Consider the following 13,290-nt stretch of genomic DNA (forward strand, 5'->3'; position numbering starts at 1 on the left):
GATTTGGTGGCTGGGCTGTTTTGCTATGAGTCGGTTGCCAAGCATCAGAATTTTGGTCACGTGACCCCAGGGGACGCTGCGACGGTCATAAGTGTGAAAAACGGTCCTAAGCCACTTTTTTCAGTGCCCTTGCGACATCAAACAGTCACTAAACGAATTGTCGAGGGCTTCCTGCATCTGCTAAGTCCGTTTTTGCTTCGTTAAACATATTGTACGAACGCAATCAGTGGGGAATGTTTCAGGAGACAAGTCAACAGGCAAACATTTAAGAAAGTTTAAAATCTGCCGTGTCGGCGAGGCATGTTTATCTGAAGCCATTCTTGAATTTCCTCTTTTATCAGAATCAACCAAAGGCAGGAACTGGCAAGCTTTTTCCATTTGAGGTTTGAGAAGAGCCGAGAAAACAAAGAGCGACGGTTCATTTTCTCTTTGATTTCGTGTCTGATCGTTATCTATCAAGATATCGAGACGGTTCGCTTTTGAGTAGGTGGTCCCGTCACCCGAGGGTGACGTTTGAGCGAAAGGTAAGCAAAAATTGCCCTGCCGAATATTAATTCAGCTTTTTTTTTCTGGGCGAGAACAAAGGGATCTTGATTTAGTCTGCTCGGCAGGATCTCTGATTTCGTGGTTTTTAGATGTTAGCCACTAAATGTCACTTATTTTTGTGCTAGAATCAAGATCACGTGAAGTGTTAATGCCGCTTTACAGGGCCTTGGTGAGGCCACACTTGGAATACCGCATCCAGTTTTGGTCACCGCGATGTGAAAAAGATGTTGAGACTCTAAAAATGAGTGCAGAGAAGAGCAACAAAGATGATTAAGGGAGTGGAGTGTCTAGTTTAATGAAAAGAAGGACTAAGGATGACACAACAGCAGTCTTCTAATATCTGAGGGGCTCCCCAAAGAATAGAACAGAACAGAACAGAACAGAATAGAATAGAATAGAATAGAATAGAATAGAGCTCGAAGGCACCTTGGAGGTCTTCTAGTCCAGCCCCCCCCCCTGCTCAAGCAGGAGAACCTATACCGTCTCAGACAAGTGACTGTCTAGCCTCTTCTTAACCTCCAGTGATGAAGCACCCACGATTTCTGGTGGCAAGCTGTTCCTCTGGTTAATTGTCCTCAAAGTCAGGAAGTTTCTCCTTAATTCCAGGTTGCTTCTCTCTTTGGTCAGTTTCCAACCCTTGTTTCTTGTCCTTCCCTCTGGTGCTTTGGAGAATCGCTTGACTCCCTCTTCTTTAGGGCAGCCCCTCAAATACTGGAATGCTGCTATCATGTCTCCCCTATTTCTTCTTTTCTTTAGACTGGCCAAACCCAAGTCCCGCAGCCGTCCTTCGTATGTTTTAGTCTCCAGGCCTTTGATTGTCCTAGTTGCTCTTGACTAATTCCATTCCATTCCATTAAATTCTATTCTAATTCCATTCTCTATTCTATTTCTATTCCTATTCTATTCATTCTCTATTCTCTATTCTATTCTATTCTATTCTATTCTATTCTATTATTTTAATTCTGTTCTGTTCTGTTCTATTCTATTCTATTCCATACTCTATTCTATTCATTTTCTATTCTATTCCATATTTTCTATTCTATTCTCTCTTCTCTTCCAGTCCAATCTCTATTCTATTCTATTCTATTCTATTCTATTCTATTCTATTCTATTCTATTCTATTCTATATTTTCTATTCTATTCTATTCTATTCTATTCTATTCTATTCTATTCTATATTTTCTATTCTATTCTATTCTATTCTATTCTATTCTATTCTATTCTATTCTATTCTATTCTATTCTATTCTATATTCTATCCTATTCTATTTCAGGAAAGGAAGGCGACTCTTCACTTTCCTATTTCGATTCTTAACTATCTCTGGCCCTTGAGCATTATAGACATGTGGCGGGCTAGAGCGGCACCGCTGCCCTCCTTTGGTCGACGTGCTTGGTGCGGGGCGAAGCTTTATTCCCGGAAGTGACGTTCAGGAAAAAGTCTCTTGGCGGAACGAAAGAGCAGGAACCGGAAGTTCGAGGCGGCGTCGCCCTAGCAACGCCGTAGGGACGCCGTCTCCAGCGAAACGGCCGCTGCCATGGCGGAACCGGGGCCGCCCTTGACGCCCACCCCGACCACGACCCCGACGCCGTTGGCCCGGCAGAGCAGCGCCCCCAGCCCCGCCCGGGCCTACCACTTGCGCCCGGCCTTCCACCACAGGTCAGCCCGCTCTCCCGTGATCCCCTTTTTCGCTCCTTTGGTCCTACAACAGCCCTGCGAGGTGGGCCTGCGCGGGGCATTGTGGGAAGCCAGAGCGAGCCTGATCGTCGGGACTGTAATCGGCCCCAAGTCACCCAGCTGGCATTCATGTCCAAGGCGGGACTAGAACTCCCCGACTCCTGGGGATTGGCCCAAAGTCACCCAGTCAATTTTATGCCTAAGGCGGGACTAGAATTCACCATCTCCTGATGATTGGCCCACAGTCATCAAGCTGGCATGTCTAAGGCGGGACTAGAACTCACCGTCTCCTGGGGATTGGCCCAAAGTCTCCCATCTGGCTTTCATGCCTAAGGCGGGACTAGAACTCACCGTCTCCTGGTGATTGGCCCGAAGTCACCCAGCCAATTTTATGCCTAAGGCGGGACTAGAACTCACCGTCTCCTGGTGATTGGCCCGAAGTCACCCAGCCAGGTTTCATGGCAAAGGCGGGACTAGAACTCACCGTCTCCTGGTGATTGGCCCAAAGTCACCCAGCCAATTTTATGCCTAAGGCGGGACTAGAACTCACCGTCTCCTGGTGATTGGCCCAAAGTCACCCAGCCAGGTTTCATGGCAAAGGCGGGACTAGAACTCACCGTCTCCTGGCGATTGGCCCAAAGTCACCCAGTCAATTTTATGCTTAAGGCGGGACTAGAACTCACCCTCTCCTGGTAATTGGCCCAAAGTCACCCAGCTGGCTTTCGTACGTAAGGCGGGACTAGAACTCACCGTCTCCTGGTGATTGGCCCAAAGTCACCCAGCCGGCTTGACTTGACTCGATTTGAACTGAACAACTGCAGTGACTCCCTTAACAACTGCAAGGCGTCGTAAAAGGGGGCCAAATTCACTTAACAACTTCTTCGCTTAGCAACAGAAATGTTGGGCTCCATTATGGACGTTGCTTGAGAACCACTTGTATACAACTTGGCCGATCATTGGAAGCTGTTTCTTCTCCAAAACCAGAAGCCCTTTATTATAGAATTTGCACAAGAGCAAAAAAAAAAAAAAAATAGATTAAAGGAGAACTATTGAAAGATCGTGGCATCCGGCCCTCTCAATTCCTGGCATATAGATGGGGAAGAAATGGACGTAGTGACAGATTTTATCTTCCTGGGCTCCAAGACCACCGCAGATGGGGACTGCAGCCAAGAAATTAAAAGACGCTTGCTCCTGGAGAGGAAAGCCATGGCAAATCTAGACAGCGTACTAAAAAGCAGAGACATCACCCTGCCAACAAAAGTACGTAGAGTCAAGGCCATGGTTTTCCCAGTTGCAATGTATGGCTGTGAAAGCTGGACCATAAGAAAGGCTGAGAAAGGCCAAAGAATGGAGGCCTTTGAACTCTGGTGCTGGAGAAGACTCCTGCGAGTCCCCTGGACTGCAAGGCGATCCAACCGGCCGGTCCTAGAGGAGATCAACCCCGACTGCTCTTGAGAAGGCCAGATCCTGAAGTTGAAACTCAAGGACTTTGGCCACCTAATGAGAAGGAAGGACTCACTGGAGAAGAGCCTGATGCTGGGAAAGATGGAGGGCGAGAGAAGAAGGGGACGACAGAGAAGGAGGTGGCTGGATGGAGTCCCTGAAGCAGGAGGCCTGAGCTTCAATGGACTCCAGAAGATGGCAGAGGTCAGGAAGGCCTGGAGGAACGTGGTCCATGGGATGGCGATGGGTCGGACACGACTTCGCAACTAACAACAACAACATTGAAAGGATAGAAAGCTTTTTTTGTATTTTCAGTGGCTTGTGGATGAAACGGAAAAAAATGGTTCCTTCAATTGAGACGCACAAAAAAGTGTGCAGCTCTGCCTTTTGGGGAAATGTCCTTCGTAAATCTTTGGTTGTAGTCATCAATTTAGCCACCAGTCCTCGCGCTTACGACCAATTTGTTTTCTAGGGACACAGATCTTCCGAAGCCAGAGTTTGCAGCCTCCATCTTTCCTATCTGTACCAGACCCCAAGACTGCTACTTCCCTCTTATTTATTTTTTTTCCCCCTTTTCTCTTAGGTTCCGTTCTTCCATGGTGAAAGATTGCATCCGGGAAATCCTGAAGGAGGAGCTGGCCAACGTGCAGTACAACCCGGAGGAGATCGGAGGCCGGACCAAAGTCTTATCCGAGCTGATCCGCGACAGACTGAAAGGTCTTTCGATCCGCCTGCCTTTGCACACTGGGGACCTTGACTTGATCTCCCCGCCGACCGAGCGTTAACGTCGTCCTGGGCTGAGGGCTGGTGTGATTTTTTTTTTTAATCCCAATTAATTTTCCTTTGCACTCTTTTTTTCAGAGAAAGGATTGCACCGATACAAAATACTGGTGCAAGTTGTGATCGGGGAACAGAGAGGCGAGGGGGTGAAGTGAGTTTGTCTTCAATTAAAATTATGGCTCTCGTTTTGGGTTCTTCGGTCATACTGGTTACATTACAGGCAGTCCTCGACTTACAACAGTTCGTTTAGCGACTGTTCGAAGTTACGACGGCACTGAAAAAAGGGACTTAGGACCGTTTGGCACCCTTACGACCGTTGCAGCCTCCCCGTGGTCACGCGATCAAAATTTGGAAGTTTGGCAACTGGCTTGTACTTACGACGGTCGCAGCATCCTCCAGGGTCATGTGATCCCCTTTGGCGACCTTCTGATGAGCAAAAATCAATGGGGGAAGCCAGATTCACTTAACAACCGTGTTACTAACAGGATTCACTTAACAAGCGTAGCGAGAAAGGTCTTAAAGTGGGGAGAACTCACTTAGCCACTGTCTTTCTTAGCAACAGAAATGTTGGGCTCAATTGTTATAGGTTGAGGACTACCTCAATTTATAACAATCTCTGCAGAAGGATCTGGATAGCTAGTGAGACCACACCTGGAATACTGCAGCCAGTTTTGGTCACCATAACACAAAAAAGATGTTGAGAGTTTGGAAAAAATGCAGAGAAGAGCAACTAAGATGACCCAAGGCCTGGAGGCTAAAACATACGAAGGACGGCTGCAGGACTTGGGTCTGGCTAGTCTAAAGAAAAGAAGAAATGGGGGAGACTTGATAGTAGTATTTTAGTATTTGAGGGGCTGCCACAAGGAAGAGGGGGTCAAGCTAGTCTCCAAAGAACCCAGAAAGCAGGACAAGAAGCAACAGATGGAAACTGATCAAGGAGAGAAGCAACCTGGAATTAAGGAGAAACTTCCTGACAGTGAGGACAATTAACCGGTGGAACAGCTTGCTACCAGAAATCGTGGGCACTCTATCACTGGAGGTTTTTAAGAAGAGACTGGACAGTCACTTGTCTGAGATGGTATAGGAGGTTCTCCTGCTTGAGCAGGGGGCTAGACTAGAACACCTCCAAGGTCCCTTCCAGCTCCCATTCTATTCTATATTAGTTGGAGAGATTCTCTTCTTTCATTTCAGAATTTGTCAGTTCACATTTCCATCATTTTTATATTAGGTGACCAGTCTCTTCTTAAAAACCTCCAGTGTTGGAGCATTCACAGCTTCTGGAGGCAGGTTGTTCCACTGATTAATTGTTCTAACTGTCAGGAAGTTTCTCCTTAGTTCCAGGTTGCTTCTCTCCTTGATGAGTTTCCATCCATTGCTTCTTGTCCTGCCTTCAGGCGCTTTGGAGAATAGCTTGACTCCCTCTTCTTTGGGGCAGCCCCTGAGATACTGGAACACTGCTATCATGTCCCTCCTTGTCCTTCTGTTCGTTAAACTAGACATACCCAATTCCAGCAACTGTTCCTTATATGCTTTAGCCTCCAGTCCCCTAATCATCTTTGTTGCTCTTCTCTGCACTCTTTCCAGAGTGTCAGCATCTTTTTTAGATCGTGGTGACCAAAACTGGATGCAGTATTCCAAGTGTGGCTTTACCAAGGCCTTGTAAAGTGGTATTAATACTTCACGTGATCTTGATTCCATCCCTCTGTTGATGCAGCCCAGCACTGTGTTGGCCTTTTTGGCAGCTGCACCACATGGCTGGCTCCTATTTAAGGGATTGTCCACTAGGACTCACAGTTGCTACTATTGAGCAAGGTACCACCTATCCCATACCTGTGCATTTGATCACCTGACCTTGACGATAAGTGTAAAAAATGGTCATCAGTCTCTTTTTTTCAGTGCCGTGATAACTTCGAACAGTCACTAAACCAACTGATGTAAGTTGAGACCACCTGTACTCCTAACTAGTGTCCTATTTTTATTTTTTATTTTAGCATGGCTGCTCGTTGTTTCTGGGATGCCGATACTGATAACTACGCTCAGGATGTTTTCATCAATGTAAGTTCCTTAGTTTTCTCCCTCTCTCTCTCTCTTTTTTTTTTAACCAATGTTCTTCACCAGATTATTTTAAGCAGCCGTCATTTATAAAATCTAGTCGCCGGCTTCTCTGGCCTCCTCGCTGCTCCCTGAGCTGAGTGGGTTTTCTGGCAGGTGTTTCTTGAGCCAGGTAAGGTAACATCATCCGTGCTGGAAGAGGAGAGGAGGAGGAGGAGGAGGAAGAGAGGGAGGAAGATTGTGGGGTGCGTGGTGGTCTCTGAGCTTGGTGGTTTTCTTGCAGTGGGGTTGACTCTTTGTTTATATGCCAGTGGCTTGTCCAACTCAGACGAACGAGCAGTAAGCAACAGCCTAATCAAGGAACTACCCAGAAGAAGGCAAGGATCCCACCAATACTGTCAGGGCAGCCACTTGTATGTAAACGGAGAGCAGCTCTCCCTTCTAGCCCTGATGATGTTCCCTAGTTGGGTCATGAAACGTCTACAAGAAAACAACCAAGCTGAGAGAGCATGAAAGACCCCAGAGTCCTTTTTCTCTCCTCCTCCTCCTCCTCCTCCTCCTCCTCCTCCTTGCATATCCCACTCCCTTTTAGCCCTGATGATGTTCCCTAGTTTTGTCATGAAACGTCTACAACAACCAAGCTCAGAGAGCACCAAAGACCCCATAGTTGTCGTCGTCCTCCTCCATCTCCTCCTCCTCCTCCTCCTCCTCCTCCTCCTCCTCCTCCTCCTCCTCCTCCTCCTCCTCCTCCTCTCTGCAAACCCCACTCCCTTCTAGCCCTGATGATGTTCCCTAGTTGGGTCATGAAACATCTGCAAAAAAACAGCCCAGGTCAAATAGCATCAGGTCTGCACAGTCTTCTTCTTCTTCCTCCTCCTCCTCCTCCTCCTCCTTTTCCTCCTCCTCCTCTTCTTTTTCTCCTCTCCCCCTCCAATCCCACTCCCTTCTAGCCCTGATGATGTTCCCTAGTTGGGTCATGAAACATCTGCAAGAAAGCAACCAAGCTGAGAGAGCACCAAGGACCCCCACAGTCCTTTCCCTTTTTTTCCTCCTCCTCCTCTTCCTCCTCTTCCTCCTCCTCCTTCTCCTCCTTCTCCTCCTCTTCCTTGCATACCCCACTGTCTTCTAGCCCTGATGATGTTCCCTAGTTTTGTCATGAAACGTCTACAAGAAAACAACCAAGCTCAGAGAGCACCAAAGACCCCATAGTTGTCGTTGTCCTCCTGCTCCTCCTCCTCCTCCTCCTCCCTGCATACCCCACTCCCTCCTAGCCCTCTTCTGATAGTACCTGCTCCTTTTCCTTATTAAGAAAAACAACCTTTTTCATGCTGGTTCTGCCCAGTTGCAGTTCCACTCACAACCCTCCTTTTGGTCTCTCCAGGAAAGCCTCTTCTGTGTGGCTGTCGCCTTTGGCTGTTTTTTCTACTGAAGCCGACGGCAAGGTCCAAGAAGAACGGCATTTGTTTTAAAGACCCTGAAGAAGCAGGATGATGATACGCTCCGTCTCCCTTCCTCACGCCTTACTGTGCGCTTGCACACGCATGTATATCAGTGTACATAGTCCATTGTGAGAAATATAGTTTCCAAATGATGTTTTTAAGGTACCCCCAGACTCCGGCTTTTGCTGTTTTGTATATAAAGAGAACTCCAGCCCAGTTCTTCTTGAAATGGAAGAACAACCCACAGTTCATTGCATAAATAATTTCTCTATTGTGTTGCTCCCTGTGCTTAGTGGCATCTGTACACGGGTGCCCAGTGTGACCATTTAAATACAGTTGTTAACAAACGTTACCCTTATCCTTGCAAATCCATTGCCTGTGTTTCAATCTGTTCCTGTATTTTGAAATCTCAGTGAGTATTATAATATTAGCTGCCAAAAAGGCCAACTCAGTGCTGGGCTGTATTAACAGAGGGATAGAATCAAGATCACGTGAAGTGTTAATACCACTTTACAATGCCTTGGTAAGGCCACACTTGGAATACGGCATCCAGTTTTGGTCACCACGATGTAAAAAAGATGTTGAGACTCTAGAAAGAGTACAGAGAAGAGCAACAAAGGTGATTAGGGGACTGGAGGCCAAAGCATATAAGGAACGGTTGCTGGAATTGGGTATGTCTAGTTTAACGAAGAGAAGGACGAGGGGGGACATGATAGCAGCCTTCCAGTATCTCAGGGGCTGCCCACAAAGAAGAGGGAGTCAAGCTATTCTCCAAAGCGCCTGAAGGCCGGACAAGAAGCAACGGATGGAAACTCATCAAGGAGAGAAGCAACCTAGAACTAAGGAGAAACTTCCTGACAGTGAGAACAATTAACCAGTGGAACAACCCGCCTCCAGAACCGGTGAATGCTCCAACACTGGAAGTTTTTAAGAAGAGACTGTCTGTCCGAAATGGTATAGGGCCATCTGTCCGAAATGGTATAGGGTTTCCTGCTTGAGCAGGGGGTTGGACTAGATGACCTTCAAGGTCCCTTCCAACTTTATTATTAATATTATTATTATTATCATCATCATCATCATCATCATCATCATCATCATCATCATCATCATCATCATCATCATCATCATCATCATCATTATTATTATTATTATTATTATTATTATTATTATTATTATTATTATTATTATTATACCTTGCATTATTAATCCCTGCATGTTTCTACATGAGACCTGTTCCTGACTCTCTCTCCTGAAATATTCCCATATTCCTTCTATGTTTTCTTCTGGAAAAGAAGCCAGGAAGGACAAAGTGTTGTTCAAATTGCTTGATGCAAAAACAGAATAGAATAGAATAGAATAGAATAGAAGCTGGAAGGGACCTTGGAGGTCTTCTAGTCCAGCCCCCTGCTCAAGCAGGAGAACCTATGCCATTCTAGTCTCCTCTTAAAAACCTCCAGTGATGGAGCGCCCACCATTTCTGGTGGCAAGCTGTTCCACTGGTTAATTTTCCTCATTGTTAGGAAGTTTCTCCTTAATTTTCTCTTTGGTCAGTTTCCAACCATTGTTTCTTGTCCTGCCCTCTGGTGCTTTGGAGAATAATGTGACCCTCCTCTTCTTTGGGGCAGCCCCTCAAATACTGGAAGACTGCTATCATGTCGCCCCTGTTTCTTCTTTTCTTTAGACTAGCCAAACCCAACTACATAGGTAGTCCTCAACTTACCCCAGTTCATTTAGTGACCGTTCAAACTTGACAACAGCACTGAAAAAAGTGACTTAGCACCGTTTTTCACACCACTGTTACACCATCTCCCCGGTCCCATTATCACAATTCAGAGGCTCGTCAACTGGTTCATGTTTATGACGGTCACGGGGGCCTAGCTTCACGTGATTTCCCGCTTTTGCGACTTCCAACAAACAAAGTCAATGGGGAACCCAGATTTACTTGACAACCGTGTTACAAACTTAACAACTGCAGCGACTGACTTAACAATTCTGGCAAGAGAAGTGGTAAAATGAAGTAAAACTCAATAAAGGTCTCACTTAGCGACAGAAATTCTGGCCTCTTGTTGTTGTAAGGCGAGGACTGTATACTGAGTATATATTTTCACAGCACCCTAAGCCAAAACTCATACATGTGGAGACACAGGCTCTGTTTTGCCACGAGCATCGAAATTGTAATTGGAACCAGGATGGTTAACTGTTGCGTAAATCCATCTTAAGAGATTTTTATTTTAAATCTATGATGGAAAAATCATTCTTCCTCATCGTTTCTAGCCGACTTCATCATGGAAGAGAAATCTTGGTGGTGGGCGAGAAAAAAAAGACAACACGCCTCCTTATCTTAGCTATCAGATTCCAAATCATCTAAAAAGGCCTTTTTAAAAAAAAAAAAAAAAATCTGCGGGGGTGGAAGGGTGGAGCTTTTGAGTAGTCAGCATTTAAAAAATACATATATTTAATCTGGCAAGGAGATAACTGCAAAGCCAGTCAGAAATCTCTGCGGGTCCACCTTCGTAGTTTCCATTGTAAATTTATCATAATCAAGTTACTTCCTGCCTCCTCCGTCAGGAATTTAGCAACTGATAATTGCTTATCTTCGTGTAATTAAACGTTGAGGAGGAGGAATTCACGCAGAGACACGCTGGGGGATCTTTCTACTGGGGACATCTTGCTAATGTTCAAAGATAAGTCCTTGTGCTTAAGCAGAGTTATTTTGAGGCCCAAATGAGAGAGAGAAAAACTCATGCTTTGGCTAAGCTGCCCTACCAGGCCTGCCTCTGTACAGCCTTTTACAGGTGGTTGCTATAGTATGTAAATATATGGAATAAAGGTAGTCCTTCACTTATTACCACAGCTGGGAGTTGGGACTAGAATTTCCATAGAAGAGAGTGGAGTGGAGTGGAGTGGAATTGGGAATAGAATAATAATAATAATAATAATAAGAAGAAGAAGAAGAAGAAGAAGAAGAAGAAAAACAAGAACAAGAACAAGAAGAAGAAGAACAAGAACAAGAACAAGAACAAGAAGAAATAATATAATAGTAGTAGTAGTAGTAGTAGTAGTAGTAAAGTTGGAAGGGACCTTGGAGGTCATCTAGTCCAACCCCCTGCTCAGGCAGGAAACCCTATACCATTTCAGACAAGTGGCTGTCCAGTCTCTTCTTAAAAACTTCCAGTGTTGGAGCATTCACCGCTTCTGGAGGCAGGTTGTTCCACTGGTTAATTGTTCTCACTGTCAGGACGTTTCTCCTTAGTTCCAGGTTGCTTCTCTCCTTGATGAGTTTCCCTCCGTTGTTTCTTGTCCTGCCTTCAGGCGGAATAGTGGAGGGCTACTTATATATAAGGAAAGCTATGGCAAATCTAGACAGCGTACTAAAAAGCAGAGACATCCCCCTGCCAACAAAAGTACGTAGAGTCAAGGCCATGGTTTTCCCAGTTGCAACGTATGGCTGTGAAAGTTGGACCCTAAGAAAGGCTGAGAAAGGCCAAAGAATGGAGGCCTTTGAACTCTGGTGCTGGAGAAGACTCCTGCGAGTCCCCTGGACTGCAAGGCGATCCAACCGGTCAGTCCTAGAGGAGATCAACCCTGACTGCTCTTTAGAAGGCCAGATCCTGAAGTTGAAACTCAAGTCCTTTGGCCACCTAAGGAGAAGGAAGGACTCCCTGGAGAAGGGCCTCATGCTGGGAAAGATGGAGGGCGAGAGAAGAAGGGGACGACAGAGAAGGAGGTGGCTGGATGGAGTCCCTGAAGCAGGAGGCATGAGCTTTAATGGACTCCAGAAGATGGTAGAGGACAGGAAGGCCTGGAGGAACGTTGTCCATGGGGTCGTGAGGTGTCGGACACGACTTCGCAACTCACAACAACTTATAAATAAATAAATGCTGAGAGATACGTGCTCCAGTACTACAGGCCTCCTCTCCACCAGAGGGTGTCGACGTGGAGCCTCAAAGTTGCAACCCCAGACCTGAACTTCCATCTCCCAGGACCGCCTTGAGCCAAACTCCAGGGTCGCCAGCCTGGCAGTGTTGCAAGACCTTCTTGCAATTAGCCAGGCCCTGTCCCTGGTGGGTGCCCAGCCCCTAAAAGACCTCCTGCCTAACAGACCCTTAGCCCTGGGCCTGCAGGGAGGCCCCACAAATTGGGGTCCCCTCTTTCTCCGGTTCCCCCTGGCCTCCGAGCCCTGTTTTATCCCATATGCCCACCATGTCGGACAGACCCCTCAAACACAGGCAGAAATCCAAGCGGTGCGCCCTCTGCGAGGCTGCCTTTCCTGGGGCTGCGGAGGGAGACCTGTGTCCCCGCTGCTCCCTGCGGCCTCTCAGCCCCCCCAGTTTGGCAGCAGGGGTCTTAGGGTCCCAGTGGCGGGAGCCCAGGGCCCCTTCCCCCTGCATCAGCTCGGGGGAGGACCCCAAAGATCCAGACCCCGAAGAGGACCCAGAGATCCAGAAGCCGGACTGGGTAAGTTTGAGCTGTCAGTCTTTTTTCAGTCTACGGCCCTGGCTCAAATCTGGTCTGCAGGAGGACGAGTGTTTTTATTTTAAATTTTAATTTTGAGCCCAGAAACTGGCTTTTAATGCAAGGTCAAAAGCCCGATCTGCAAAAAAATTGCTCCTATTTGTTCCCCTGGTGCAAATACAGTTTGTTGTTGTTAGTCGCGAAGTCGTGTCCGACCCATCGCGACCCCAGGCCTTCCTGTCCTCTACCATCTTCTGGAGTCTGTTTAAGCTTACGCCTCCTGCTTCAGTGACTCCATCCAGCCACCTTCTCTGTCGTCCCCTTCTTCTCTTGCCCTCCATCTTTCCCAGCATGAGGCTCTTCTCCAGGGAGTCCTTCCTTCTCCTTAGGTGGCCAAAGGACTTGAGTTTCAACTTCAGGATCTGGCCTTCTCAAGAGCAGTCGGGGTTGATCTCCTCTAGGACTGACCGGTTGGATCGCCGTGCAGTCCAGGGGACTCACAGGAGTCTTCTCCAGCACCAGAGTTCAAAGGCCTCCATTCTTTGGTGCTCGGCCTTTCTTATGGTCCAACTTTCACAGCCCTACATTGCAACTGGGAAAACCATGGCCTGGACTATACGTACTGTTATTGGCAGGGTGATGTCTCTGCTTTTTAGTATGCTGTTTAGATTGGCCATAGCTTTCCTCTCCAGGAGCAAGCATCTTCTAATTTCTTGGCTGCAGTCCCCATCTGCGGTGATCTTGGAGCCCAGGAAGATAAAATCTGTCACTACCTCCATTTCTTCCCCATCTCTTTGCCAGGAATTGAGAGGGCCGGATGCCATGATCTTGGTTTTCTTAATGTGCAAATACAGTTAGTCCTCGACTTTCAACAGTTCAAAGTTACAACGGCACCAAAAGAA

At 46.9% G+C, this 13,290-nt stretch overlaps 1 protein-coding gene across 1 annotated transcript; it reads left to right on the top strand.

Moving 5' to 3' along the window:
• The first annotated feature begins 2,079 nt into the window (after window positions 1-2,079).
• Window positions 2,080-8,285, top strand: TCTEX1D2 (Tctex1 domain containing 2). The gene is made up of 5 exons (XM_015828088.1): window positions 2,080-2,201; window positions 4,246-4,379; window positions 4,524-4,593; window positions 6,434-6,497; window positions 7,876-8,285. The coding sequence occupies exons 1-5, from the start codon at window positions 2,080-2,082 to the stop codon at window positions 7,921-7,923; spliced, it is 438 nt and encodes a 145-aa protein (XP_015683574.1). The 3' UTR covers window positions 7,924-8,285.
• The last annotated feature ends 5,005 nt before the right edge of the window (window positions 8,286-13,290 follow it).

Source organism: Protobothrops mucrosquamatus, unplaced genomic scaffold (assembly GCF_001527695.2).
Source record: "Protobothrops mucrosquamatus isolate PMUCROS unplaced genomic scaffold, P.Mucros_1.0 scaffold4218, whole genome shotgun sequence".
NCBI lineage: Eukaryota > Metazoa > Chordata > Lepidosauria > Squamata > Viperidae > Protobothrops > Protobothrops mucrosquamatus.